The sequence below is a fragment of the Haliaeetus albicilla genome, chromosome 24 (genome assembly GCF_947461875.1).
Source record: "Haliaeetus albicilla chromosome 24, bHalAlb1.1, whole genome shotgun sequence".
NCBI lineage: Eukaryota > Metazoa > Chordata > Aves > Accipitriformes > Accipitridae > Haliaeetus > Haliaeetus albicilla.
The window spans coordinates 22,760,222-22,786,788 of NC_091506.1; the positions used below are offsets into that span (position 1 = coordinate 22,760,222).

Here is a 26,567-nt window from a genome sequence, read left to right on the forward strand (position 1 = left end):
TACCTGATCTCGGTTGTTTATGTGGGAGTATGGCAACTCTCCTGTCATTAGTTCATATAATACTATTCCATAGGAGTAGACATCTGACTGAAAACTAAACGGGTTACTATCCTGCATCCGTATCACTTCTGGTGCCTGTAGGAGGAGGAAAAAAGAAATAAATTATGAGCAATATTAATAGAACTTAGAAACAGAAAAGACAAGAGAAGGGGAAAATATTTGGAAAGCAGAGAGAGTGAGCTCAATCAAGAATTAGTGAACAAAGGATACCTCAAAACCTTTGATGAGTTTTACCTAAGGCTCTGGAAAAGTTCAGGCAGTGCTACTCTTCATCTTATTTTAAAAAAAAAATCAGCACTATTGAGAGTAAACAAAAAAACAACACTTTAATTCAATGAGTATTTTACCATTAGAAAAGTTAGTATCCCAATTTGCAAGATTTATTGACTTGTTACATCTTTCTTACAACTGAGTCTGAGTCTCTCACCATCAGTTCTTAAGCAGGTATTGATGTTAAAGGGAAAAAATGTAAAATTCTAATAGACTTAATCTCTTGTAAAATTGATACCAAAACATTTACATGAAATGTGAAAGCCAAATACAAAATAGCATATATTAAAGATCAGGGAAGAAATGCAAGAGCATTCTCGCATCTATGCAAAAGAAAGCAAAATTATGAAGCTAAAGAACTTAAAAGAAACAACATTGAAAGATTTAATAAAAGAAGATATAAGCCATCAAAATGTCTTTCCTGTTAACTAAGATTTTTTTCTTCCCCCAAAAGAAGTCCCTCAGAATTACTAAGCAAAGTACTAGTCAAAGTACAACAGTACAACAAAAACCCAGTAAGAGACTGTATCAACTTTCAAGGAAACAGTATCAACCTCCCCTTCTATATAAGGACAACTCAGCAAAGACAGTCTATAAATGATTCAAATTTTTAAAAAACTGCAAAGGGCAAAAATGCAGGGGGTTTTTTTCCTAAGATCTGCTTCATCTATCTAGGCATACCATTAGTTTTGAATACCTTTATGGAAAGCTGTAAAAAGCTTTGACTTTTTGGTTTGGTTTTTGTGGGGGTTTTTTTGTTTTGTTTTTTTTAAAGAAAAAAACTGTTTCTGCTTTTGTAAGTTTCTTTCAGGTGATTTGTGTATTTTATAGGTCACAAACAAATCTTAGCCAAGCATCCTGATATTCTTAATGAATACTTCCTGACTTTTCTCAAAATACAAATACTTCAGTAACAATGAAGGCTGCAAGCCTAGTAATAAAGAATAATTTTTCAAAAGGAACACCTGTTTTAAGTAACACCTGCAGCTCATTCAGTGCTAAATATTGAAAAATTTAAAACATACTAATATGTAGCATTCAGCAAGTCATTTTTATTTGGTTACACCTCCCCGAAGTACATGCACAAATGTTGCTGCATGCTCTATCCTGGGAGCCAGAAAATACTGCTGATCAGTCTACATGCTGAATTTAAGTAAACTGGATAGTATTAACAAAAATGGGTCAAGTAAAACTTCAACAAAATATTCTGAGTGCTAAATAAGACATTCTTGCATAATTTCAATGATGCCTTTTTAACCTGGTAACAGGCACTGTTCCACTTTTTCCATTTACTTTATTGAAGTCCCGCATTTGAAAAGTTACTGAATAGATTTTCTCCAGCTGATTTTTGGAAGGAAAATTGTGGAACGCCTTTTAAGTTCTGACAGAAGTTAAACACAAAGGCAATTGTTGAGACTGTCCTCTCAGACAAGGACTTTGCAGTACCACTGCCAAAAGAAACTCCATAAACTTTCCAGCAGAACTTGAGAACTTCTGTACCTAAACTGATGTTCATCTGCTACGGTTCTGAGCTGCCTCAAAACCTATTGCAACTACCTGGTGCAGGGTAAGAAGCAGTAGTGGACCTAACAGCAGTATCTTGGCATATATGCAACATCTTACCACGGTACCAACGATGAATTGCGCTCATTCCCATAACTCTGGAAGCATTCCCTATCCTTTCCCCAGTGCCCTGCCAAAGCTGCCAAATGTGCGATCAGCAAGTGTGTGAGAAGGAATGTTGCCAAGTCCCAAGCAGGGAGCAGGGGAAGAAGAGGCCACACTGAAGAACGTAAAGAAAGACAGGGTCTCGCTGATCCCACAAAGCCACCATTAAGAAGATTAAAGCCTGCTCTCCAGTGAGACAAGCCCGTGGTGTGGAAAGACAAGATTACAGCAGGAGAAAGGCTCTCCTCTTCCCTTGGAACTGCTCCTCACAGTTCCACTGACAGCCCTGTCTCTGCCCTAAATATTTAAAATAACTCTGAAAATTAGAAGGAGCATCCTTAGGTGAATGGTGTCTACTCTGGACAATTAAGCACTCCAGCACTTCATTCTTCAATTTTAACTTGTCCTACAACTGGAGTAAAAGTCTACACAGTACTAACAACATATGTTGATTCATTTAGATTTAAAGCTTTAAAATAGTGTTCAACTGACAAAACATGTATTAACCGAATGAAAGCGAGCTATTTAAAAGCAGTGAAATGTTTTGCTTACCATCCACAAGATTGAGCCAGTGGGCTGTTCCACCTGTTGAGATCCACTCCACCTGGATTTTACAGTTGCCAGACCAAAGTCTCCTATTTTCACTGTGAGGCCTTCGTGAAGAAATATATCTAAACATTTGTTAAAGAAACTCTGTAGAAAACTTGAGTAAACAATTCTGAATTTTCTGACATGATTACAAAGTGTCTGATCAGGTTATCACAAATGCAAGCCAACTATCCAAGAATATTGCTGGTTTTTTGTTGTTTTTTTTTAAACCTGCTACAAGTTGTATGTTAAACAGAGGAAAAGTAATTTTATGGCATTCATTTTAGCAAGTTAACATTTAAGACTAAATGAGACCAGATGTTTCAGCATTATTTGTACATTTATCTTTATGGTGAGTTAGGACAGAAATCAACTGTGTTAATTAATGTCAGTGACTGCAGGTACTTAAATAACTGATGTCAATAGACACATAGGGAAACAACATAGAAGTCAACACAACTCAAAACAGAGAACTAAGAAAAAACAATTACAAGTAGAAACAAAAATCAGAATCTATTTACATAAAGCTCTCTGGCAGACCTCCAGAGATTTAGCTATGATTTAACCATTTCAACTGGAAATACACATGTCCATACTATTTGTAATCTATCTACTTAATAGATTTGTCTGTTAAAACTGTCAGCTAGCACTTTCTTTGTTGGGGTTATTTTAAGAAGATACCATTTTACAATTTAATTTAAGAATGTTTTAAGTTCAAAAAGATCATTCAGAAATATAAACATGACAGACTCCTAGTTCTCATTTCCATGTCAGAAGAGTTAATTTATTTCACAAAAATGGTCATCATTATCAGGAATCACAAACTCCTGACCTCCTATATACCAAAATGATTATTTTTATAACTTAACTGAAAATGGGAATCCCCTTACATTATGGAACTACTTAATTTGGCATATTTTTTTATGATGACATTTGCAAAGCATTCTGTTCATATTTTATGAAAGGAAGTTACAACGGATGCTGCCAGCTGAATGGATGCTCTTCTTGGCAATTTCGAAAGCAGGCATTTTCAAAGGTGAAAGACGTCAGCTCACAACATTTTTATTCCAAATGCACTACTAGATTTATATTTTTTCAAGAAATATAGTGGGAAAAGGTTGCCTTTTCTTGAGTTTAAAGTAAGATTTTTGGCTTCATTTCTGCCAGTCATGTGAAGGTGTTTTAGATTTATTAAAAATATATGGGGAACAGTAACAAACCCCACATGTGCACACATACATCAGCATGCACACACACACGTATCTCCCATCAAGCAAAGAGCACAACTTCTCTCCAATACAGCATTTGAGTAAAAGAGAATTGCATAAACACCATTTAAGTAAAATAAGACACTTCTAGAACACAACTATTGCACATCTTTTTTCATCTTTATCACAACAGTTTGGTAAGCAAGCACAAATGTTCTATGAAAGTCCTTGCTAAAAAGTAACTTCTTACTCACCAATCAGAATTACTCATTAGTTGTTATACACTTTTGAAATAGCTGTTTCACCCCCCCCCCCCAAAAGCTCCATATTAACAACAAATCACTCTCACATTAAAGGAAATATGATTAAGTTAGAAAAGGATACTATTGGATTTCATGTCTCTGTGGATAATATTCTTTGCATGTAAATAGCTGTAAAAGAAAAAGCAGAAGAGTGCCATTATGAAGGTTGTTCACATAAACTTAGCCTTTCAATTTACTGATAGACACTGTGACAGTTTATTACATACTGAACCATTTCACAGACCTCTTGCTTTAGTCAATTTACAGAATGCGGCTACTTTGGGAAAAGAAACGTAGCAAGCACTCACTGATGACTACTGCCTTATGCATTACAGAAAGTGGAAGCGATGCAGTAAATAAACCTCAGGAAGAGGAAGAGTGGCATCACTGTTATGTAACTGTATAATACCCTAGAAAACTGGGTGCTGTCCTCACACACATGAAATTTGTATGCTATGCTAAGGTTTACTTTTTACAAACTGCTTTAATTTGCAGTCACAATACATGTCCCTAGTTTTCTGGGTGTCTGACTGGAAACCTGGGTCCTGATCTACAAAATGGATGAGCACTGACAGCGTCAGCCCATGTCAGCATCTTCTATGCTACGAACATTATAACATGGTCTGAAAGAGTAGTGAGGTGGTTACTATATCAACTCAGACATCTGGAGAATGCTTCCAAAATATATCCAAGTGTGAGTCCCATAGCCTTAGACTAGGAACAGCCATTCCCTCATCCCACAGAAGTACAATGCATATGAATTAGTGTTTGCCAAACACTGCAACGTTATAGTAAGTAACACAGGGAAGAAGGAAAAAAAAAAGTTAATTCTATGTTTAGAATAGGATATCATCTAGTGCATTACAGTAAGACCTCAAGCTAAAAATGAAGATGAAATACAGAAGAGCTGACTGTCAAGTGACTAGTGGTCTAACATGAACTAAGGCCATGATCCATGGGAAAAAAAAAATACTAAATGAAATTAAGAATGCATACAACAGTGCTGAATTAAGGCTGCACAAAATCTTTACTTGGTATACCATTTTGATCCGTTACTATTTTAGTGCAGTAACTCCACATATTAGGGTTTGGGGAAGAGAAGGGAAACACCATTCCAAGAACAAAAATAGCCAGCATTGTTTATCCTACTCACTCCATTCCCTGTGCTGTCTGCCGAGCAATATCAATGAGCTGGAACATTTGGAACTTGGTCTCTTGAACATGCAGGTGTTTATACAGACTGCTTCCTTCACACCATTGTGTAACAATGGCCAGATTATCTTTAGTCATGTAGCCCATAAAGAGCAAAATATTAACATGCCGAGTCTTCCTAATAGAAAATAGCAGAAAAAGAAATTAGTATCTTTATGAAAAATGTTTTCAAATTCTTTTAAAAATGCATTCCTGGCTGAAGGAACATATTTCAGCTTTTGAGTCCAAAACCACAATTTTCCTGCAAACTTTTTGCTAGGTGGATGTGTGTGTAAAGTTTGGTTTTAAAAATAATAAAAATACGCCACAGTTGTGAATATATAATTTTTAAATAAAATCAGCTGATTTTCTGCTTTTTAGTTAAAATACTTCCTTTTAGTTCCAAGGAAATTATTTTAAATCAACCTTTAAGAAAAAGATGTAATGGAAATTCAAGGGTTTTGAAATTGGTAACCAACGTTCATGCTTGCAAGTGGTATTAGAAAAAGTTACTGGGGTAACAGAAATTACCTTGAAAGCTGTGAAAAAGTGACAACTTTAGATAGAAGACTGAATCCCAACAGGAAACTAAAGGGTCATTATAAACTGTGAAGGCATTAACAGATGAGAAGATAGTTCTTGTGTACTCTAACTGGTTCAGTTTCAGGATTAAAATTACAGATTTTTAACTGGATGCTACAAAAACAGTATTTGAAAGCAGAAAACAGTTACGTAGATCAGAGTATACATTAAAAAAAAAAAGGAATTATGCTGCAATTTTAAAAGGCACAGTTCAAGTACTCTATCCAATGATGAGAATTATGGCAGAATTTATTAATCCTCATCTTTTACTGCATGCCAAATGTGACCTGACCAGTTATGGATGTTAGTATTATTTATCTGAAAAGACAACTTTCAGAAACAGTGAAGAACCACTGAAATACTCTGAATTATGATTGCTGTCTCACAGGTCCACAACAATATTCAGAAGTATCACTCTATGCTCTCTTTTTTATTCTTCTTCTCTGGAGATCTGCTTTTTTTTTGTCTATCAAACAGAGAATATTGGGCAAGATGGCTTAAAGGAGGGGTAGTAGTCAAATACAGTGCCTTGGAATAACAGAATTTAGCAATGAAACTACCAACTCACCTTAATACAGCCACTTCATTTCTGAAAGCCTGGAACTGTTCTGGGGTTGGATCTACAACCTTTAGTATCTTCACTGCTACATCCCCTGAAAATACATTTACCATAAAACTTACTAAAAATACAGCTTTTTTCTTCCCCCCCCCCAAAAACCAACATTAATATACAGTATATTTAGATTCCTAATCTGTGCACAGTACACCTCTACTAATTTGTACATAGGTCAAGATTTTCCAGCAGACAATTTCCATAGTATCAAGCAATTAATTTATACGAATTTCCGTCTAATGGAAAAAGTCATTAATTGTTCACATGCTTCCCTTCTATTTTTTAACAGCTATGGCTGGCAAGAACAACACATATGCTTTTTGCACAATATGAAGCTACTAAAATCTCAAATAGTTGTTGAAAAGGAAGGTATTCTAGTGTAGGTGCGTTCTCAGCACATTATTTCAAGCACAGTCACATCAGAGTCTCTCGGCTTCCAAACAGTATCCAAAGTTTCATCACTTTTCCTTTTTCTATCCGGCTTTAGCGCGCATATATATACACCTTTGTATTTTTATATAATTGTTTATATATTAAAGTTTATATGTATATATAAACTATATATATGTATATACACACCCATCCCTTTTTAATATAAACTTTATTTAAAAAAACAAACTTTATAAATTTAAATACTGCTAAATTTCAGGAATGGGAGGGATAAATCTTCTATCCAGGAACAGCAGAAAAATCATGAACGATATAACTGATTTTAGTATTTCAATAACAAATTTGGGGACTACGGAAAGCAGAATATCTTACTGTTCTTTAAGCTGATACATTATAAAATTGTAGTTAAAAGCTTCATTTGAATTGCTTTCAGTGTCAGTGCTTGCTTTAAATTTCAGTATCTGTTAAAGAGTAATACAGAGGGGAATATATGATGATCCAGTGCTATCTGTTTAGAGACTGTTTCCAAAGAATGAAGTTGTAAAAACCTTTACACAGTGTACATACAGACAACAGCAGAATTGAACTGATTCAAAAAAGGTAATAGTGGAATGAAGCCGACTGTTTTAACAAAGTAAAAGCACTAACAGCAAGACCCACCAATTCCTGAGTGAAAGAAGCAAGCACCACATTCATTTTAACTATGGATGGACAGCATTTTAGAATTCAAGAGGGGGATAAACTTTCCTTGACACAGGAAGATGAAAGCAGCTTAGGAAAACAAAACTTCAATCTTGGTCCACATGCAGTAAAAAGATTTGAGAGGTGATATACTCCAACATAGGCGTATCTCATAGTTCAAAGGCTGCTGCCACTTAGCATTACAGCATCATCACCTACATTAAAAAAATCCCTACAGTGACAGATTTCTCTGCTACCACAATCACTAGTTTTCTTCTTCTTAATATGGTCTCTTTTCAAAGATACATGTAAAAAAATATATTAGCATATCTCTAGAACATAATGATAACTGAATACATTAGGAATACTAACCGCTCAATTAAAAAATGTTGCCAACAAAATATGAGAAGGATATGCAAACTGGTACTTGAAAGTTTCAGAGTACCCTGAGTGAACTGCAGTATCTTCCACTGTAGTTACCAGTTGCTTAATTTGCTGTATAATTTGAAGTCACAAAGATGCACAAATACTGAACACATTATTATACATTTATATCTTCTTCCTTTAACTTCAGTAAATGCAATAGACTTCCTATTTCATCCTCTAGCATCTTCATAAAAGAGAACCATCGCGCATTTGCAGTATGCATAATGTTTTAGAACTTACAGATCTCTCTGCTTACAGACCAGAACAGGAGAATATAACTGATAGAAAGACTACACTTTCATGTAACTATCAAAATCAAAGGCTTTGAAGTAGCCAGTTCCTACTGCAACTTCTCTTGATGTACAGTGCAAGACCAATAGATGGTCTACCAGTAGTTGAAGTATATTGGTATGAGCTATGCCCAGACAAGGCAAGGATGCAGCATCCACTGATTACAGGCCAAATGTTTTCATATTATTTTTCAATATATTCTCCATTATGATCCTTGCTCCACAGATGAAGAGATGTTTTTAACCTTACACTGTTCTTACTGAATCAGGTGCCACACTTTTTTTAGGCTTGATGGCATTTCCCAAGCAGTTTTCTCTACAGAAACAAATACACAATAGCACTTGTTTTGTTTAGCAGCAATCTGAAGACAAATCAGCTTCCGCCACCCCCCAACCACCAAAACCCTAGAACTGATTACCAGGGTCAAAGGGGAAATGTGAGTGTTTATGATAGGTAGTCTTCCAACCCATTTAAACTGCCTTGGTTCTCTTTCCGCCTTTTAAATTTAGAAGCATGCTACAGGACACTACAGGATCCAAATGGGGTCTGTAACAGAAGTGGTGCAAATATGAAAATTAGTACTTAACCATCAGAACAATCTGGAAAAATATGGAAGTGCAAGATACCTGTTCAACGAGACACACGCTGCTCAGAGCAAGACTCTCCTTGACACTTCATTTTTATTTTGGAAGACTAAATCAGGGAAGCTTATTGGAAACCTAATACCTTTTGCATATAGTTGTACACGATCTTCCACAGGTACTCTCCAAAGGTTCATTGCAAACAGCCTTTCACGGTTGGGCATGTTAGGAAACCCAACACCTCTAACTTAATCTAGAATTTTTACTTAAGTTTGCAGCAATCTTCCCACTTCAATTAATTTCATTTAGCTTCACCAAAACATTTTTATTGCTGCATTTGTACTGTTAGAATAGGTTACTACAAAAAAGTCTGCAGTTTCACTAGTTTGCGCAGGGAACTCCCAGTTTCTTCAATTCCAAACAGGAAAAGACTTGCAATAAATATAAACCTTTAAATCTTTTAAGACCACACCACAAATGATGGTTACAAAAAGAAAAAAAAAATTAGTAATTTAACTTCGATTTTCCTGAGAAATCAAGAAAACTATAAACAGTTAACCACAAATGAGGAACTGAATCTTATCGATACCAAGTTAGGAGACAGCTATACAGCCATCCTGTGCACACAACGGAGTTCTTTCTAAATATGTAGCTCCATGCATTTCCTGTCTAACATACCAAAGTTTGATACATGAAGAGTTGCTAATGTTTTATTAAAATAAAGATTAACAAGAAGTTCTCATTTATTACTTTGTTTAGTGAAATCTTACTTAACCTATTTTTTCTCTTGATTTTTCTGTTCCATTTCACTTATATAATGAAAATCAATTTAACCGTTCATGAATATTACTTTTAGCATAAGAATAGTTCTTCCATTGATGCTGACAATATTTGGGCTTTAAGACACACAAGTATTTATTCTTTAAAAATAGAGGGTGGAAGATAAGTTTCCAAATTTTTTTTGTCAGCTTATTTTATGACAATAATGCTATTTAAGTTAGGGCCTGGAGGGGTTTGTGTGTGTTTCTTTTTAAATCACAAGCCCTGAATTTGGAAACTAATTCTGTAGTTCTGCAGTGTGCCTCTTTTCAAAGTATTCCAGCTAACTTTATATCATAAACTCTCACATCAACCATTTTTTCCTTAGAAAAACTCCACAGTAAAGACAATTTATCCTTATTTCCTTTCCCTGCCACCTTGAATATAAGTTTGCTAATTAAACCACAGAGGTATTAAAAAGAAAAGGTAAACATAATTTAACATCGGGCTGTGAAATTTCCCAGCCAATTCTGCTGATTCAGCCCTGCTAATGGAAAGGGAAATCTTTTCAGAAAACAAGCTGTTGTAGAACATGGTAATAAAGAAAACAATGTTGGCTCCAATATAGTGAACACGTAGATGGCAGCTGTGAGATTCAGATTTTGATGTCTGTTCGGCAGTTGTGAGATTCAGATTTTGATGTCTGTTCTTTGCTCAATCTCCCCACTGCTAATATTAGGAAATTAATATTTCTCACCTAGTACCTTTGGTGGTAGATAAGCACACAGCACCATTAAAACAATTTTACCTTTTTCTGGATTGCTGTCCTACCATATCAACATTTTGAGAAGATTGTAACACTTGTCAAGAACTTACCATGCCATTTGCCTTTGTAAACTGTTCCAAAAGAACCTGACCCTATTCTGGTAGAAAGCATGACTTCACTTGCTTCTATTTCCCAGTAATAACTGGAATCTCTCTGTCCACGAGGCCTCTGGAACAAAAATTGACATGGCTTTTAGTCCAATTATTTCATCAAATATATATACACACCAAAAATGAAATAAATTCCTTCATAAAAGTTTAAGATGCACTGAAACCTCAAGGGTTTTGTCCTGCAGTTTGGACTTTTGTTCTTTGTCTCAATTTGTGAGGGGTGGTGGGTTTGTTTACACTCCCACCCCATCCCCCCCCAAAAAAGACAAAACATTATCTTGGATGGCTTGAACTGCTTAAGAAGCTATCATTAAGTTCTGCACTAGAAACTTAAACCCTGATCTTAGATCTTGAGAGGAACAAATATTTTACAATCAACTATTTAAAGACATCTGAAATATTTACAAAACTTACTGACTTTTTCAAAACTGCAATACTAAAATTCAGGAACTCATTTACATATTTAAAAGGAATAGATGAAAGAGACAAAAGCAGAATTCTCAAATGTCTAAGCAATTAACAACTGTGTGTGCCACTAAGCAACTGTACTTTCATTTTTATACCTTATAAGCCTTCAAAAAATTTGAGATATTATTCATTATTATTCTAACTTTTCTTTCTCCTCCCCCCCCCCCCAAGTTTACATCAAGCCTTTGAGGCAAAACTTGCATTTTGTTAAATCTATTTTTCCCCTGAGGTGTTTTGAGAAACTTTACTATGAAAATAGTGGCATTATCAATATCCCCTTTCTATGGAAGCTATGGCTATACAGTTCAAATAGTGATAATAAGGCTAACTTTAAACATATTAAACATATTAAAAAAGATGCAGCCCCTAAAAATTTAGAAAGGTAATCCTTGAATCTGTACTGAAAAATAATTTCACAATACTGTCTGAAATGAATTTTCAATCAAGACCACTTTGTTCTGGGTATTTATAATGCAAGGCAATAGTGCCATCCTTCCCAAGTTAGTTAAAATTATATCGCCATTATATACACACACTGCAGAGCAATTCGAGATTACCATCAGCTTTTCTTGCCTTTAAAGTACAGAAATTTATCCCAACACACCACTACTCCCAGCCTATTTTAACATATTAAAAAATAATCAAGTATTACCATACTTACAATTTTGTTTTTTTCTTGTGTATTAGATCCAGGGGCTCGCTCTCTTTGGGCTGGGACTGGGGTTTTGGGCTGAGACCAGCCAGTTGGACTCATATTGTTAGGACTTCCAGACAGAGCAGAGGGTGAGGCTTAAATATAAAAATAGAAGAAAAACAATTTATGAACCAGAAAATAAACACAAAATAATAATATAAATTATTTTACCTTTTGAAACCATACCTGATTCACTATGGCTTCGAATTGCATCCTAAAACAGAAGAGATAGATAATGAAGTTAATAAATACATAAAAGCATACAAAGGAACAAGCAGAAATAGTGCTGAAATCATTCCTGACTGTTTTGGTCAAGTGCGATATGGTATTGACCGACACCCTCCAAAAGATGACAGCTTGGTTATTTTCTAGTTACAAGAATCTTATATGCAAAAAAACATGCAATTTGTGAATTCTTACAAAACATTAAAAAAATTCACAGCATATTAAAAGGTATTACTACCAAAAAAAGAAAGGGAAGAGGGAAAAAGAGACACAGGACAAGAAGAAACACGAGAAATACTGTCTGCATTCCCACCACTGGATTTTTGTACATGCTTGTATTTCAGATCTGAACATAGCTCCGGTGATGGTCCTGTGTCTCTAGGGGAGAAGTTCTCAAAAAGGTTTTGGGTTACAAGTAGGAAAACTTTTAAAAGCCCCTAAAATATTCCAAGTCAATATACATTTTGAAATACCTGTACATACTATTTCAACCCAAAAAAAAGGAAAAAGGCTACGTCTAGCACCCTAATACAAAAACACGTAATTTCCAAAACATTTCCCCACAGATTACAGTTTGATGATATTTGAAAAGCATGTTCTTACACAGTTCACTAGTTGGTACAGTGCGACAACTCTCACCTCATGCCACAGGCACTTTACAACACAATTCTACAGCCATGCACAAGATAAACTAAGCTCTGACAAACATGACTTTACAACTTTTCTCACCTGCTATGTATTATCCCAAAGTACATACAGGAAAGGTAAAATATCCAGGTACTGTATAAGTACAAAGCAAGAACATGCACTACAGAAATGTTAATACTGTCAAAATTAATAGAAGTCAATTCAAACTTTCTAACTAATTAGTAGAATAATAAATGTAAGATTTCATAGGAGGACAGAACAAGCCTACATTCCACCGTACAGTTTTCAAATTAACTCAGATTATACTTAGTAAAGATTCTTTTATGAAATACATCATTTTAGCCAGTTAATTGCATTCTCCCAGGCTTGACTCTATATACAGAATTCTTGCAGAGTACCTCTACTCTACACCTGAGTGGATTAAAATCTGCATAAACTGCCAGTGAAGAACTCTTGCAAGTTACTACTTTTGTCCATTTTGAGGACAATAAAAATCTTTAAGAACCTGAATCAATAACAAGTGATGCTTTTTGTACGTCAGCCTGAGAATGTAACTGCTTTCAAGTAAGCTGGCAAAGGATAACTAAATGATTTAAAATTGTTCTCATATTCATGTATATGTAATTCTTATTTGAGAAAAAGTATTTTTGAACTTCAATCCTGATGTGAATATTTTCTTTTTTTGTTTATGAATCCTACAGCAAATGAACCAAAACCAGTGTTCTTTAGAGCTGTTCTTACAACATAAATAATACCATACACAGTGCTGTAGTCTGTCACCTTTACTTTGATGTGAAATAAAAATAGTACTTCATGTTCTTAATCTAAGGGGTTTGTACAGTTACATTCAACAAAATAGTTTCCAGAGGAAAAAAGCCACACAATAGATGTGTTTGAGAAGGTTTTTCTTTAAAACCTCTGTGACCAAATGCATCTCTAATCCAAGCCTATTCAAATTCACACCAAATTTCATAGTAGTATGGATTCATCCAGCTAATCTAAAATGAAGCTCTTTATCAATTTGCCGCTTCCAATTAGCATCCTCAATATTTAAGTATAAACATGCTATAAAGATTTTCATCAAATCAACTCCAGATTAAACATTTCATGTGGACACCGCCATGGCTTACAAGTTATAGCAATCCTGTTAATCACAAGAAAACAAAAGGCACCAAGAAAATACCTACTCTTCCCCTCAAACAAAATCGTCTGCACCAGGAACTGGGAGAAGCATTCAGGCTGTTATTCTAGGCCAACACAGTAAGAGATAAAAGAAAAGAACAGAGGAAGTATAAAAAAGAAATTTCTAAAAATCAAATGTTAGGATAAATGAAAGAAAAAGTAACCTAATTTCTTTGATATATGATAATTAAGTGCAGTAAAACTTTTAAGTAAGTACTCCTGTTCAAACCCAAAAGTTCACTAGTATCCATCCTTTGGTAAACCACTTTATTAAGGTGGTCTTTCTCATGTCATACTAGAGGGTCTCTACTACTTTTTTTTGTGGTGGTATTTTTTTAACTTTTTTTTTTTTTAAGCCTTTTGGAAATGCAGCTCTTGCCTTTAAGACATGACTGCTATTTTTATTCAGTCCCTGTGATGTTATGAAGAGCCAGAATAGAAAGCATTCCTGTCTTTACTGCTATGCATAAAGGGTAAAGAAAGCAATGTTCTCCTTAAAGACTCAACACACTACAAAGTTCGATAATTCATATTCTCTTTCTTGAGTGCTTCATTATTTTTTGTGCCATAAAAGATGGTCAGCCAGGCTTCTGAAGCAGTAAAAAAGGCTGTAAGCCTAAAAAAAAGTAAGAGAAAGGGAGGGTACCTTCCCCCATAAAACCCAATTGACACAAAAAAACTTCATGGGGCTGCAGTGCACTTTTCTTCAGTTCCAAAGGTCCAGAGGACTTCTCTAGCACATTTCAGAGAGTCTTCACATTTCATTGAAGCCTATAAACTACCAGCTGAAGACGCAAGTAAACTCAGCAGACAAAGACTTTTGCTTGGCCTAAACTATTCCAGAGTGAAAAAACAACAAACAGTGCTCTCTTAAGTCCTGCTGTTCAGCACTTTCTGCAAGCCTTTCCTGCACACCACTCCCTTATTTTGTTAAGGTTATCACAAAACAAAACAAAAGAACCACTTTAGGCCTGACTTCAAAGAATTGCCTCTCACTACTGCCAGTCTAAGGGCGGGGGGGGGGGGGCAGAAAAAGGTGCTTGAAAGCAAGTAACAGCAGAAATATTCCCAGGTACAGATGGCTTTAGCACACAAGCCCAGGATCGCTGTTAATTCCATAGAGGTATAACACAAACCATATTGCCAGTAAGCTTTGACTTGAGTATTCCAACTCTGAGAACTACATCCAGACTTACAGTACCTGTAGTCTGATTTAAAATAAACACCAGTCTCCCCAACAAATCCAGATTTTTAAGATCAAAAGAACATTTTTAGACAGGACTAATAAATATTTCTTCAGCAAAACTGAGATTATTTTCTTTTCAGATCTGTGAAACTTGACTGTTAAGCTCTTTACAGACACCAAAAATCTACCTAGAACTTTAGGAACGTTGATAAAGACTGCAAGAATGAACTATTAACTTTCTGTGCAAATGTGTCACCTATATTCTCCATCACTCGGCCAACTAAGGCAAACAGTAAGCAAATAACAGAAAGCAAAGAAGAAAAACCAACCAGTGACTATTAGATGACCAGTCACAATTTTAGTTTCACTTTATGCTATTCCCTCCCTACCAATATTACCTCAATTATCCGGCTGTCTACAGGCATTGTAGTGCTAACCATATGGACATTTGGTGTGGATGTAGATCGCTGTCTTTGGGAAAGAGAGCCCTCAGAGGAAGGATTTGATGTGTTGAATGTGAAGGCATGAGGTGTAGAATACCTGTGCTGGGAACTGAGAAGGAAAGAGAGAGAAAGGGAAAGTTCTGGTTATTTTTTTCCCCTCTTGCAATTGAAAAATACTGTTCAATGTAACCTGTGCAAAAGCAATATACACAGAATTCCAAACAGAACAGAAACTGGGACTTACACACTAACTAAACTGTTTGGTCATCTGAATCACTCCCAGTTTAACTTAGGAAATAAATTAAAAAACTTGAAGATCTTGTCAGCTCACATACTTATCTAGTGTTTTTAACACAAGTCTGTTTCTGCCATTATAAATTTTGCCACACTTCACCTCAATCCCCATCAAATCACATTTAATATACTGATAAAATACTGGCTCTGCTGGATTAATTCAGGTCTGCGAGATTTAAACAAACTGCTCATTTCAAGCCTGTTAAATGCGTAGCTTAAGAGCTACTTTTACTGCTAAGCCTTGAATTTGTAAAGGTTTGCAAGACTGTTCAATGGTTCGCACAGAACAGCCAGCAAGGAAGTCATGAAACCCAATACCAGTTAAAAGGAGGCCAACACTGAAATCCAGTTCAACAAAAAGTGATAAATCATAGCTAAGGTCACTCAAACCTTATTTATCCCAAATCACACAAGTATCTTAACTGAAATCAGCCAGCATTCACAAAAAGCTTAAAAAGCTATCAAGTTAATGAGTCATTGTTCAACAACACTGGAAATAAAATAAGACAGCAAAGAGAACATAAGATCAACCCCTGGTGCAGTTAAATAAAGAAATACATAGAACCATTTGCAAGTCAGCTACGTGCTCTGTGCCTCGTTCCTGAATAGGCCAAGATTTTTTCAAAGTGATGTACAAAAAAGAAAAGATGGCCTGCCCTCTTCAGCCTCTAGAATTTCAAGGAGAAGAATACAGGCACAAATTAGGATCAGAAGACAGGCCCCTTTGAAAGGATGGCAATTTTTATTCTAGCATTTAAAACTACAGAAATGTTCTCTTTAGATCTCAGAGTTTTAAGTGGAGAGTATTTTCAGTTTCCACTGTTCTCTCTTTAAACTCTTACCTGTCATCATAATATTAGAACCTTATTTTAGTTTATATATGCAAGTCATGCAAAACAAGTCACAAACCCTTACATGTATACTACCTGTTCAGATAAAAAAAACTTAATTCACAAAAATACCAAAGGGAGCCTTGAATTCTCTTAGGCAGGAAAACAAAGGTCTCCAGAAAACCTTTAATACCCTCCCTTAAAATCTTAAGACTAAGAATTAAAAATATAAAAACCCAAATCAATGTTTTGCTTTAATCTAAGAACAAGAAAGGATACTAGATATAATCTATGATGAAGTGGTGTTGCCTTCTTGCACATTTATCCCAACCTTCTATAAGATTGTTCTATTTTTGAGGTGTTGGGGGTGTTTTGGTTTTTTTTTGTTTTTTTTAAACAACTGTATTTCCCAAAACAGAAATGACAGGAAATACTAGCTTACCTAACAGGTATCCGGGAGACAGACTCCCGCATCCGTCTCATTGTCAAGGGAGGTAGTGCAGGGACACCACTGTCACTGATATTTGAATTTGGGAACAATCTGAAATATCAACACAAACAATTACAATTTCAACTGCTACACTACCTCCTGTACAATGCTCTTTAAAGCTGAAAATTTAAAGGGCTGTTTCTTTCCAGCATAATTAACTTCATGAACACATTCCTATCTTTACATTTTTTTCCTCTGTGTATGGTATGACTAAACACTGTCTTCAGACTCCCAAAGAAAATTTCCATGTGTTCTTTCTAAACTTACGATACAAATCTTTTTACAACAGACTTCAGATTTTCCTGAAAGGGTATTCGATACCAAATTTTTTACGTTCTATTAAACCCAGGTAGCACCAAGTGCCACAAGTCATCCTACACACTAATGATTAATCAATGTAAGAAAATGCATAACTATATGACCAAGCTTAGCTATAAAAAAAAATACAATCACTAAGAAAGACACATAAAATCAGTTCTGGGTTTTAACACTTCTGCATAAAAGGACTACTTCTAACATAATGATTTTCAACTTTTTCTAATCAATATTCGGAAAGTATTATCCTTCAGCAGTTTTCTCACCATTCCATGCATTTTCAACAGGGTGTCAAAAGTTGTGGTAGTTCTGAACACTCATGCTTCCAGCAGCTAAAAACCAACTGAATCATGACCCTTTTTTTTCTTCTAACAGAAGTGTTATGTGAGAGGAATTACTATTGCTCTGTTGAAATAGAGGACATTCTAGCAACTGCCTCGTCATTCAAGATCTTTGTTTGCTTGTCCCAGAATATTAAAATCTACAGCAAGAACAAAATGCACCTAATGTAAGTGGCCTTCTTCACCTGGGAATAGACAATCATTGCTGGCTGTTTTATGAAATCAATACACAAGTTCTGTATATTGATAAAAGTGACTACACTTCCCAACAATCCAAATTTATCTCTATTATAAGATATTAAAAAAAAAAACCACAAAACCCGATGCTTGTCTTTCACGGAGAATTACTGTTGCTATTAAAAAGGAACAGTCCTTACAAGAGTTGCCTGATATTGCTCCAGTCGACACACATGGTTGGAACTTTAGTGCTGCAGTGTTCATGGAATTTATAACCACATGTCTGACACCGAAACCCATTTAGCAGGAACTTCTGGCAGATGTCACAGAAAGCAAGCTTTAGAAATGTCTTCCGAGCCTAGAAAACACATTAAATGATTAATCCAAGCTACTAGCTTCTCTTCATTAGCTGAGGTGAACATCTTCAGAGCTTGACATAAATAAATACCATGTTAAAATGTTATCAGTGCCCCCAAAGTGCTACTGAACTTAAAACCACACTTGAGTATTCTTGCATATATTTCCAGTTTGGTTGGAAACCTGGAAAGCTTACAAACATTTAGAGCTTTGTTTACCTGATTTTTTAATATTTTTTTTTTAAAGAAAGAAAGAAAGAAAAGGAAAAGTGTTCTGTCACATTCAAAATCACTATTTTGTGCTCAGTAAGGTGACAGTTCAGTGGGCCAAGAATTGGGTTTTTGGTTTGTTTTCAGTATAACCAAGGAGGTGAAGAAGGGTCAGATTGTAAGAACCACCTTTGGTTTTTTTTATTAGTCAAAATGCTTGTTGTGTGTTTACGACTAACCAATACTCCTTGTATAAGAAATAAATTCCTTAGTAAATAAAATAGTTTAAGGAAATTCTACTTTTTTAAATGGCACCTAACTTTTTTTAAAGCTTCTGAAATACAAAGAAAGATTTAAAAGAACCAAAGGGTTTCTTCCTCCAGAGCTGAGCTTCTTCCAGATCTGGAGAAAAATACTAGTTTCCTGGTGATCAACTGCAGATGATTTTATTTGTAGTTTTCTAAAAATGTAAAGTAGAAGCAAAGCTACTTTCAGTTTTTGTAAATCAATTCTAACCTTTCTAATGGAGGTAAATGATAATCCTTTAGTTTTGCCACTTGGCGCAATATATTTCCGGGACAAAACAACAAGAAGGGTAGAATATAGGAATAGAGTTCCTTCCCAGGGAGAATAAAATAATGCACAGTGAAACTGTTAGAATTAGGCATTATCAGTTTGGTTTAAAAAAAAAAAAAGCTCTATTTATTTGCTCTATACTGAGCAAATAATCCATTTTTGAGAAGGAACTACAAATCTAAAATCTTTCATCCCCCCAAAAAACATTCTGTCAAATTACAAGGCAGCATTAGTTCACAAAAAAATGTCATGACCTTGCAGAATTAACAGCACCCCTGTACATTCAGTACAGTTACCAACAGTCCAATGAAGCTGCTGAACTTATCCAGCTGATGAGCCAGAGACTGAAAATACAAGTTATCTCCCAGTTCTGGACTTTAAAGACATGATATCTTAACATGACAGTTACAGAAATATATATTTATAAAAAAATCACTTCAAAACCTCCCCACTGTGTTCAGAAAGCCAAAAGGTACCTAATGCCCAAAACATTCTTTGACTGAACATGTGGTTCAATTGATACAATTTACATCAAAATACAGAAGAGGAAAAGCTTACAAAATTGTGTGTAGTGAGTGGAACATGATCAAGGAAGTCCACTTGCAGTTCCTCTCCAATCAAGGAGGCAGCATCTGTATTCCAATCCAAACGCACTTTTTTTCTGAAAGAAAGAGAAAATGGGGACAACAAAATTAATTAGGAGGTAAGAAGTCTGGCCTAATCAATGATCTATGCTTTGTGAGTTTTCTTGAGCAAACTGAAAACAAATACAAAAAAGCCTCTTAGTGAGCTATACTGCCGTGTCTTTCACTTAAAAAATTAGAAGCAACTTTGAAAACAAAGCAATTCACCTCTTTTTCTGTTTATTTTTTAACGTGTAAGTCATTTAGATATATAGATTATTTGAAATAAGACACCTAGAAGCTGTAATGGAGTCACAGAAATACCCTTATAAACAAAACATAAGAAATTATGAATGGGAGACTTAGCGACATGAAAGCCATATTACGTGCTTCAGCACTAAAGTTACTGGTGACCCCAGAATGGACTCAGTTACATAGAGATGTAAACCCACAAATGACTGCCTCATGATTGAGGCTTAAAGGAGCATTAAGCCCAAGCCTTACGAGGTGTGAAGTTAAATGTATTAACTCCATGAGATACCTTCACTCCCTCAGCTTGTAAAAGAATCATTTGGTATTTAATAGCAGCATCCCCGGTCCTACAAAAAATAAGGAATATCTGAAGTGAGATTTAAATCCAAACATTAAAAAGTTGTAGAGGAATGTAGAGCCTTAAAACTGAGCATACAGAGGAGATCTTCATTTAATTTGGCTAAGAATCACCAGCACTGAAGTTTACCAACTACAAATGCAAAGGAGAAATGCACCTCAAATATGAAGGCATATCACATCATTTCATCTAGAGTACGACAAAAGCCTCTGTAAGATGCTACAAGCAGTTGAGTATACCCCTCAATTTTAAGCATTTTTAATATTTAGCTTTAAAACAAAAATAAATTTTTTCATACCCAGGAAGCTGAAGGAGTTGCCCTAGAGGAGGGTAAAGAAAGCAACATGGAAGTGTTCACAACCAAATTGTGCTTTTAAAAGAAACTAGCAAGAGAGAGGAAGAAATTATTATTGCTGCTATTCTAAAAAGAAGATTTTTACGTTCTCTAGTTGAAAGTTTCACATATAACATTCCAGACTCTTACCCTTTTGGTTCAGCAAGAAGTCGAAAAACTGCACAGCATTCTGGCTGCAGACCTCTTACTTTAAGTGCCTTCATAAGACAGTCATGTAAGGTCATCCCATTTCGCACATTTACCTGTGACCAAAACAAATGTAGTCAGTGATTGCAGAATTTGTTTAAACGTTTTTGGGTTGGGTTTGTTTTGTTTGTTTGTTTGTGTTGGGTGGTTTTTTTTTTTTTTGGGGGGGGGGGGAGTGGTGGTCATATTTTTCTCCTTTTCTTTAAAAGTTCCAGTAAAACTGCACAGCTGTTCACTTTTCAAGTTAATACATAGATAAATAAAAATTATTTGTATGATATAACAACAGACTGCTGTGCCTTCCAATTTAACTCACCACACGTTAAGCCAACCTATCAGAGGCAGGTACATTTTCTGCCATATAAATAACTATAGTGTACGTATGCAAAGAAAGTTTTGAAGCCATTTTATAAACTTTTCAATTTCTTACAATTACTAAGTTTCTAGGAAACAGGATTTTATACAGCACTCATACAAGTAGACAGACTGTAAAAGTAATAGAAATGCAGGCAAATGGAGGTACCTTAAGTATAGAAAAAGGCTTAATTTAGATTCCAGGGAACTTTGCATAAGACTATTATTAGTACACTCAGCTCCAAGAAATCTAGTAGAAGCATCCTCTCAAGAAGTTTCACTTCGGCTTTAACTACCGTACTTCACTGTGGGCATCCAAGTGAAGAAGAAAATGGTGACAGAAATGACTACATGTTTTACTTCGTGTTTTAATTCATGTTTCAAGTACTTCATACAGGCATCATTGTTTAGGTCAGCCACCTACTGTCTTTTAATGTTTAATATGTAAGCAAAGTATCTTGCTCATGTATATTGGAAAAATACAGCACTGAGGTAGAGAAATACAGTTTCTGAAAATACAGATACATTGCTTTCAAAGTATGTCCTCTAGCATTAACAAACTGATAACAACACACTTAATCACAGTAAGACCTTTTGTGAAGCTTGGCATTTCTCTTACCAGATACAGTCATAGTGTTAGCAATGGCAACAGTATGACCTTTCTTTCATTAAGGTAATATAGACTTACCACCGTGCGCTGCTTGTTGGGCAAGAAAACACGAATAGTATTACTAGTTTTGGAAGTATCTGATATTTTGCCATCATCAGATGCTCGGCGTTGATAACCAAACTGCTGAACGATAGTAGGTGAAATACAGTTTGGGCCATCAAAGACAGAATCCTTGAGTCCAAAACCATTACTGATAGTCTTCCAAGCTCCCTGAATGTGCTCCATTGATGCGGTCTAAGAAACAAAAATTGAGAGAGTCAGGGAAAATCACAACATCCTTCACCATAAAGTGGTATGCTGTCTTCCTGAGACAACAGACCTCACAGCCTCTATTGAAAGCATCTGAAAACTGCATTGCCTTCTCCCTTGTGACATGATCAACCTACACATACATGGTACAGTTCACCCACATCTGCAAAATTAGCCTGAGTCTTGAAAGCATTTGACTTTCTGCACATAAACAGATCATCAGTAATATAAGCATAATTCCTCTTACTGCATCTCTGGTGTCACAGGAGCAGTTTACCATCATGTTAATTTAGATAATCAGTGCCTGACGTGCCTTCAGAAAGGTGGCTAGATGCTAGCTGCAGGCCAAAAGAATAGTCCTGTAAGCCAGATACAGCATGCAAACATTAGCAGACTGTACTGTTATGAAAAAGAGGCCCATCACGAATTATAATACAAAGCATTCATTGAAGAAATTCCATTTTTATCAGTGATTTGGGGGCTTCGGTTTGGTTGTTGGTTTGTTTGGGGTTTTTTTTAAAGGGGAGCAAGTTTAATACTGTTAGAATACAACAAAATACATAACATTTTAATGGCATCACAATTTATACAGTATGAAACAGCAAAAAGACTTTTAAACCCACACACACACTATGCTTAGTTACATTGCAGCATAAACCTCTCCCACTGCAGGGACAAGAACAACCCCCGGCATACTTCCAAATCAGCACACAGTACTACTTTTGCACACTCATGGACAAAGAAAAAGGTATCAGTGTATTTTTCTTTTCCCCAGCTATCACAACTTCAATGCAGCTTGAACTCCGAATTATATTCCAAATGCATCTTGTTCAAAACTAAGCAAAAACAAAGTCTAAAACAGTTTTGAAAAGCGAGATGTACTCCTTGCTAAATTTCCAAGTAGCCAGGTTCATTACCAAGCTTTCAAAAAGAAAAAAAAAAATCATTGAAAATAAGCACAGTAGTTTATTTCCTCCATAAACCTGCATCATTCTACAAATATCTGAGAAACTGATGTTCAGAACTGCACAGTGCAAGTGCACATCTTTTGCCATGTTAGTAGACTGTTTCCAAATTAATCTTCAGTGGTTGTGCACACCACCTATATTCCTGATCACCTCTAAGAAAGGTAAAAAAAGTCATACTAAAGCTGCAAAGTCAAAAAGCAAAATCAGTCAGGAAATGCCAAAATAAAGGTCTTCCTAGCAATCCTAATTCCGTCCCCTTATGGTACAGGAAAGACTTACACTGAAAGACCTACTTTGTTCCACTGAAATCACTAACTTAATTCAGTGCATAATACCAAACGCTCCTTCACTGAACACCTATCAGTATCTACTAAAGTCTCATTTCATGTGTGGTCCTGTACCTCCTGTGTTGCAAATTATTTGAACCCTCCAATTCATTTCCTTATGCCCTTTTGTGTAGCGCCCATACAAAAAAAAAAAAAAAAAAAAAAGACCCCATTTATACCAAACATTCACATGCTTATGTCAGAGAAAAAGGAAATGGTATTTGTTACAGTTGAAGAGCTAAAGTACTGGAATTTGTGGAAAAAAAAGATCTACACTAGTGTTAAGTGTCCATTTTGGGATGCCCAGAAGGATAAACTTTGAATTTCAGAGTGTTTTCACTCACAGCACAACTCCAGAAAGCCTTAGCTAAATTTAGAAGTACTTAACATTGCTACAGACCTAAACCCAGATCTGACTAGAAGCTAGAAAGGAAACATAAAAACAAAACTTAAAGGTTTGGTTTATATGCGAACTGCAGCAAAAGAACTCTAGGCCTCTTACACTCTCTGCTATAAAGGGATCTTTCGGTCAGTTCATGAACATTTCTTTCACTGACAACATATACAATGACAATATACATATCCTCTCCTTCCCTCCTGCCAATCATCGTCATTCCTGCATCAGTGCCATCAGTTGTGCAGGTCCAGTTGTTCAAAGGTTCAAAATATTTAAATGTCAGTAAGATTTAAAACTCAATACCCAATCGAAATCTAATAGGATTTAGATACTTGGAATTTTTTTTTTTTTTTTTAATCTATGGCACATAAATTACAACAATCTTACATTTAATGTAAAAAGGGAACAAGGAATGGGAAGACACAGAGACATTCTGAAAAAAGGAGGGAAGAGGGGAGTTAAAATTTAGGAATACAACCAAGTTCATCATGCACAAGCAACTACAAGCACAACAATCTCACAATTCATATGCATTGCCCTACTGACAGGAAGCAGAAAGGTGAAAAAAGTTACATACAGTTGCAACAACCGTATTATGCATATGGACAGCCAAAAAAGTAACTAGTTAGTAACAGTAAAAACAGAGTGGAGATAAACTGTTAGATAAGAGGGGTAAGATGAAACTCAGACAGCTTGTTCTCTTTCCTCCTCTTAACTTACCCACTAAGGAACCCTACTTTATTTCACTCTTCTACGTAATACATGAGACAAAACAAGAAGAGGAGCTCAACTGGATTTCTCTACTAAGCTGAGAGAAGGAAGACAGGGGCAACCACCAAAACCTCCTCGTTGCCACTGCGGACATAAGTTGACAACACCATTAACATTACAGCCTTTACATTTAGTATTTTGACAAGCAGCCAACATTTCTTGAAAAATTCAAGAGAACACAGGAAATGACAAAAAATTCAAACTTGCACCTTGACAAAAGCTAAGTTTCATACCAAAAAAGGTACTTCCCTCACCTAACAGTGTTCTCTCATCTGAATATGGAAGGCCTACTGTATACTGTAGAACAGCCTACTAGAGAAGATCACAAACACATTTTGAGGTTGTTGTACACACAGTCAGAAAAACAGAAAGACAGCAACTCCCATCGGCCTTCTGTACAATACAAATGTCAGTTATATCTTTGACTATGCATTTCCATCCTTTTCTTTCCTAGGATCTTTGCCTCAATAAATGCTGGATATTCTGAGGACTGTGTATGTTTCGTGTAATCCTCTCTTCCAGCAATGCCCTGCTCTCTCTTGCCACCATGCTTCATCAGTGCATTTTTGCCATCTTTTTGGCTGCAGCTGATGATGACTGTGACCCTGGCAGCTTGGGTTTGCTCACAGATGTTGAGAGCTCTTTTTCTAGAAAATGAAAGTACCTCCTCATCTCAGCAGGCAAATTTAAACCATGCCATCCTTGGCTCTCCTTCCTGCTTAAACTGAAGGCTATGGGTTCTACTCACACACTTCAAGAAGGAGTTACCACTGAAGGGAGAAGATGAGAACTTAGCTCCAATCTGGCCTGGAGCGGACAAAAACCTGCGAGTGGCCTAGGCGTGGAAGGCTAACGGAGAAGAAAGGGAAGTTTGAAAGATATTTGCAGTTTCCTGGGGAGAGACAGGAAATCCGTGATGAGAAGTTGCTAAACCTGCTCTTGGCATCAATGGTATAAGGGCATGCAGGTGGTACAGTGGAGCTTGTTGAAGAAACAGCAGTAATCAATTGTCCTGCTTCTGACTTTTGCAACTATTCAGAGACAACCCTCATGTGGGATGACAGGAGGCTCCAGGTCCTCAGAAATACCTCTTCGATCAGACCAAGAAGAGTCTAGTCAAGATCACTTCAATTCTGATACGGCATGGGCAGCCACTGGACATGTTCACTTCTCAAATCTAGTCACTGTTCCTTTTCCAAATTATTATCATGGAAGAATACAGACAGTCATAAAAGCTGCTTCTTAAGAAGTAATTTACAAAGGAATTACACTTACCCCTGCCCTCTAATGTAAAGAAAGCTATCTTAAAAAATTGTATGAATATATACAAAAACATCCACTTTGAACTCAAACAGCTCGCTGCATACATAGATATGAGGCAAGAGAATTAGCATTGCAACTACTTGACCAGCTTTGAACTGACAAAAAACAAAAACAAATACATATATAATCACACAACTTAATATTGCACTTACACACATGATTTCTAGGTAGTACATGGAACACAGAACTAAGCACAACAGAAGACAACAGACATACGGTTTCACAGGACACAGGTTAGTGTGTCCACCTTCTGGCTACCTTAACAGGTAAGACATGTGCATAGCATACTTACCTTTCAGTGTCCTGTAGCCTGTGCCCTAGCATTGATTTTTTCATTCATTTTGGGTCTTTTGCTCCAACCAGTATCTGATGAAAGCCATTTTTACTGAAACTAAATTCGTTTTCTCTAACTCTCCCAAGATCCCCACCAATTCAATCCAGTGAAAAGATGTCTGATATGTTCTAAAAAGAAATTTAATTTAAAATAAAGGAGGGAAGATTTTACAATGATGCCTTCATAAATACATAATTCTTAGTTTGTCTATTCCAGAAACACTAGCTTTTCTTCCTTTAAATGAGTTACAAGCATGTTTCTGAAACATAATCATTACCAGATATTAGATTTATGTTTATGCCATGCTCAATAATCCATTGCCAGCTGAATATTTTCATACATCTTTCTAAAATTTTTCTTTAAAATTTTTCTTCCTGCAACTCCTCACTTTCATGAAAATGACTTCAAAGAGCCTGTCTA

At 35.8% G+C, this 26,567-nt stretch overlaps 1 protein-coding gene across 7 annotated transcripts in view; it reads right to left on the reverse strand.

Annotated features, from left to right (window-relative positions):
* Nucleotides 1-26,567, reverse strand: part of RAF1 (Raf-1 proto-oncogene, serine/threonine kinase) — an 80,014-nt gene that overhangs the window by 4,022 nt on the left and 49,425 nt on the right. For 4 of the 7 annotated variants that reach the window (XM_069769793.1, XM_069769791.1, XM_069769792.1 and 1 more), the window contains 15 exons: nucleotides 21,798-22,013; nucleotides 20,699-20,811; nucleotides 19,540-19,642; nucleotides 18,040-18,197; nucleotides 16,959-17,057; nucleotides 15,348-15,501; nucleotides 13,769-13,828; nucleotides 11,895-11,922; nucleotides 11,676-11,803; nucleotides 10,487-10,604; nucleotides 6,438-6,522; nucleotides 5,250-5,426; nucleotides 4,179-4,225; nucleotides 2,551-2,669; nucleotides 4-135 (listed from right to left, as the gene is read on the reverse strand). In XM_069769793.1, the coding sequence (XP_069625894.1) occupies nucleotides 4-135; nucleotides 2,551-2,669; nucleotides 4,179-4,225; nucleotides 5,250-5,426; nucleotides 6,438-6,522; nucleotides 10,487-10,604; nucleotides 11,676-11,803; nucleotides 11,895-11,922; nucleotides 13,769-13,828; nucleotides 15,348-15,501; nucleotides 16,959-17,057; nucleotides 18,040-18,197; nucleotides 19,540-19,642; nucleotides 20,699-20,811; nucleotides 21,798-22,004 (1,728 nt within the window). In that variant the 5' untranslated portion in view covers nucleotides 22,005-22,013. The remainder of the gene's footprint in view (nucleotides 1-3; nucleotides 136-2,550; nucleotides 2,670-4,178; nucleotides 4,226-5,249; nucleotides 5,427-6,437; nucleotides 6,523-10,486; nucleotides 10,605-11,675; nucleotides 11,804-11,894; nucleotides 11,923-13,768; nucleotides 13,829-15,347; nucleotides 15,502-16,958; nucleotides 17,058-18,039; nucleotides 18,198-19,539; nucleotides 19,643-20,698; nucleotides 20,812-21,797; nucleotides 22,014-26,567) is intronic. The other 3 variants (XM_069769795.1, XM_069769794.1, XM_069769796.1) reach the window with 3 other exon arrangements.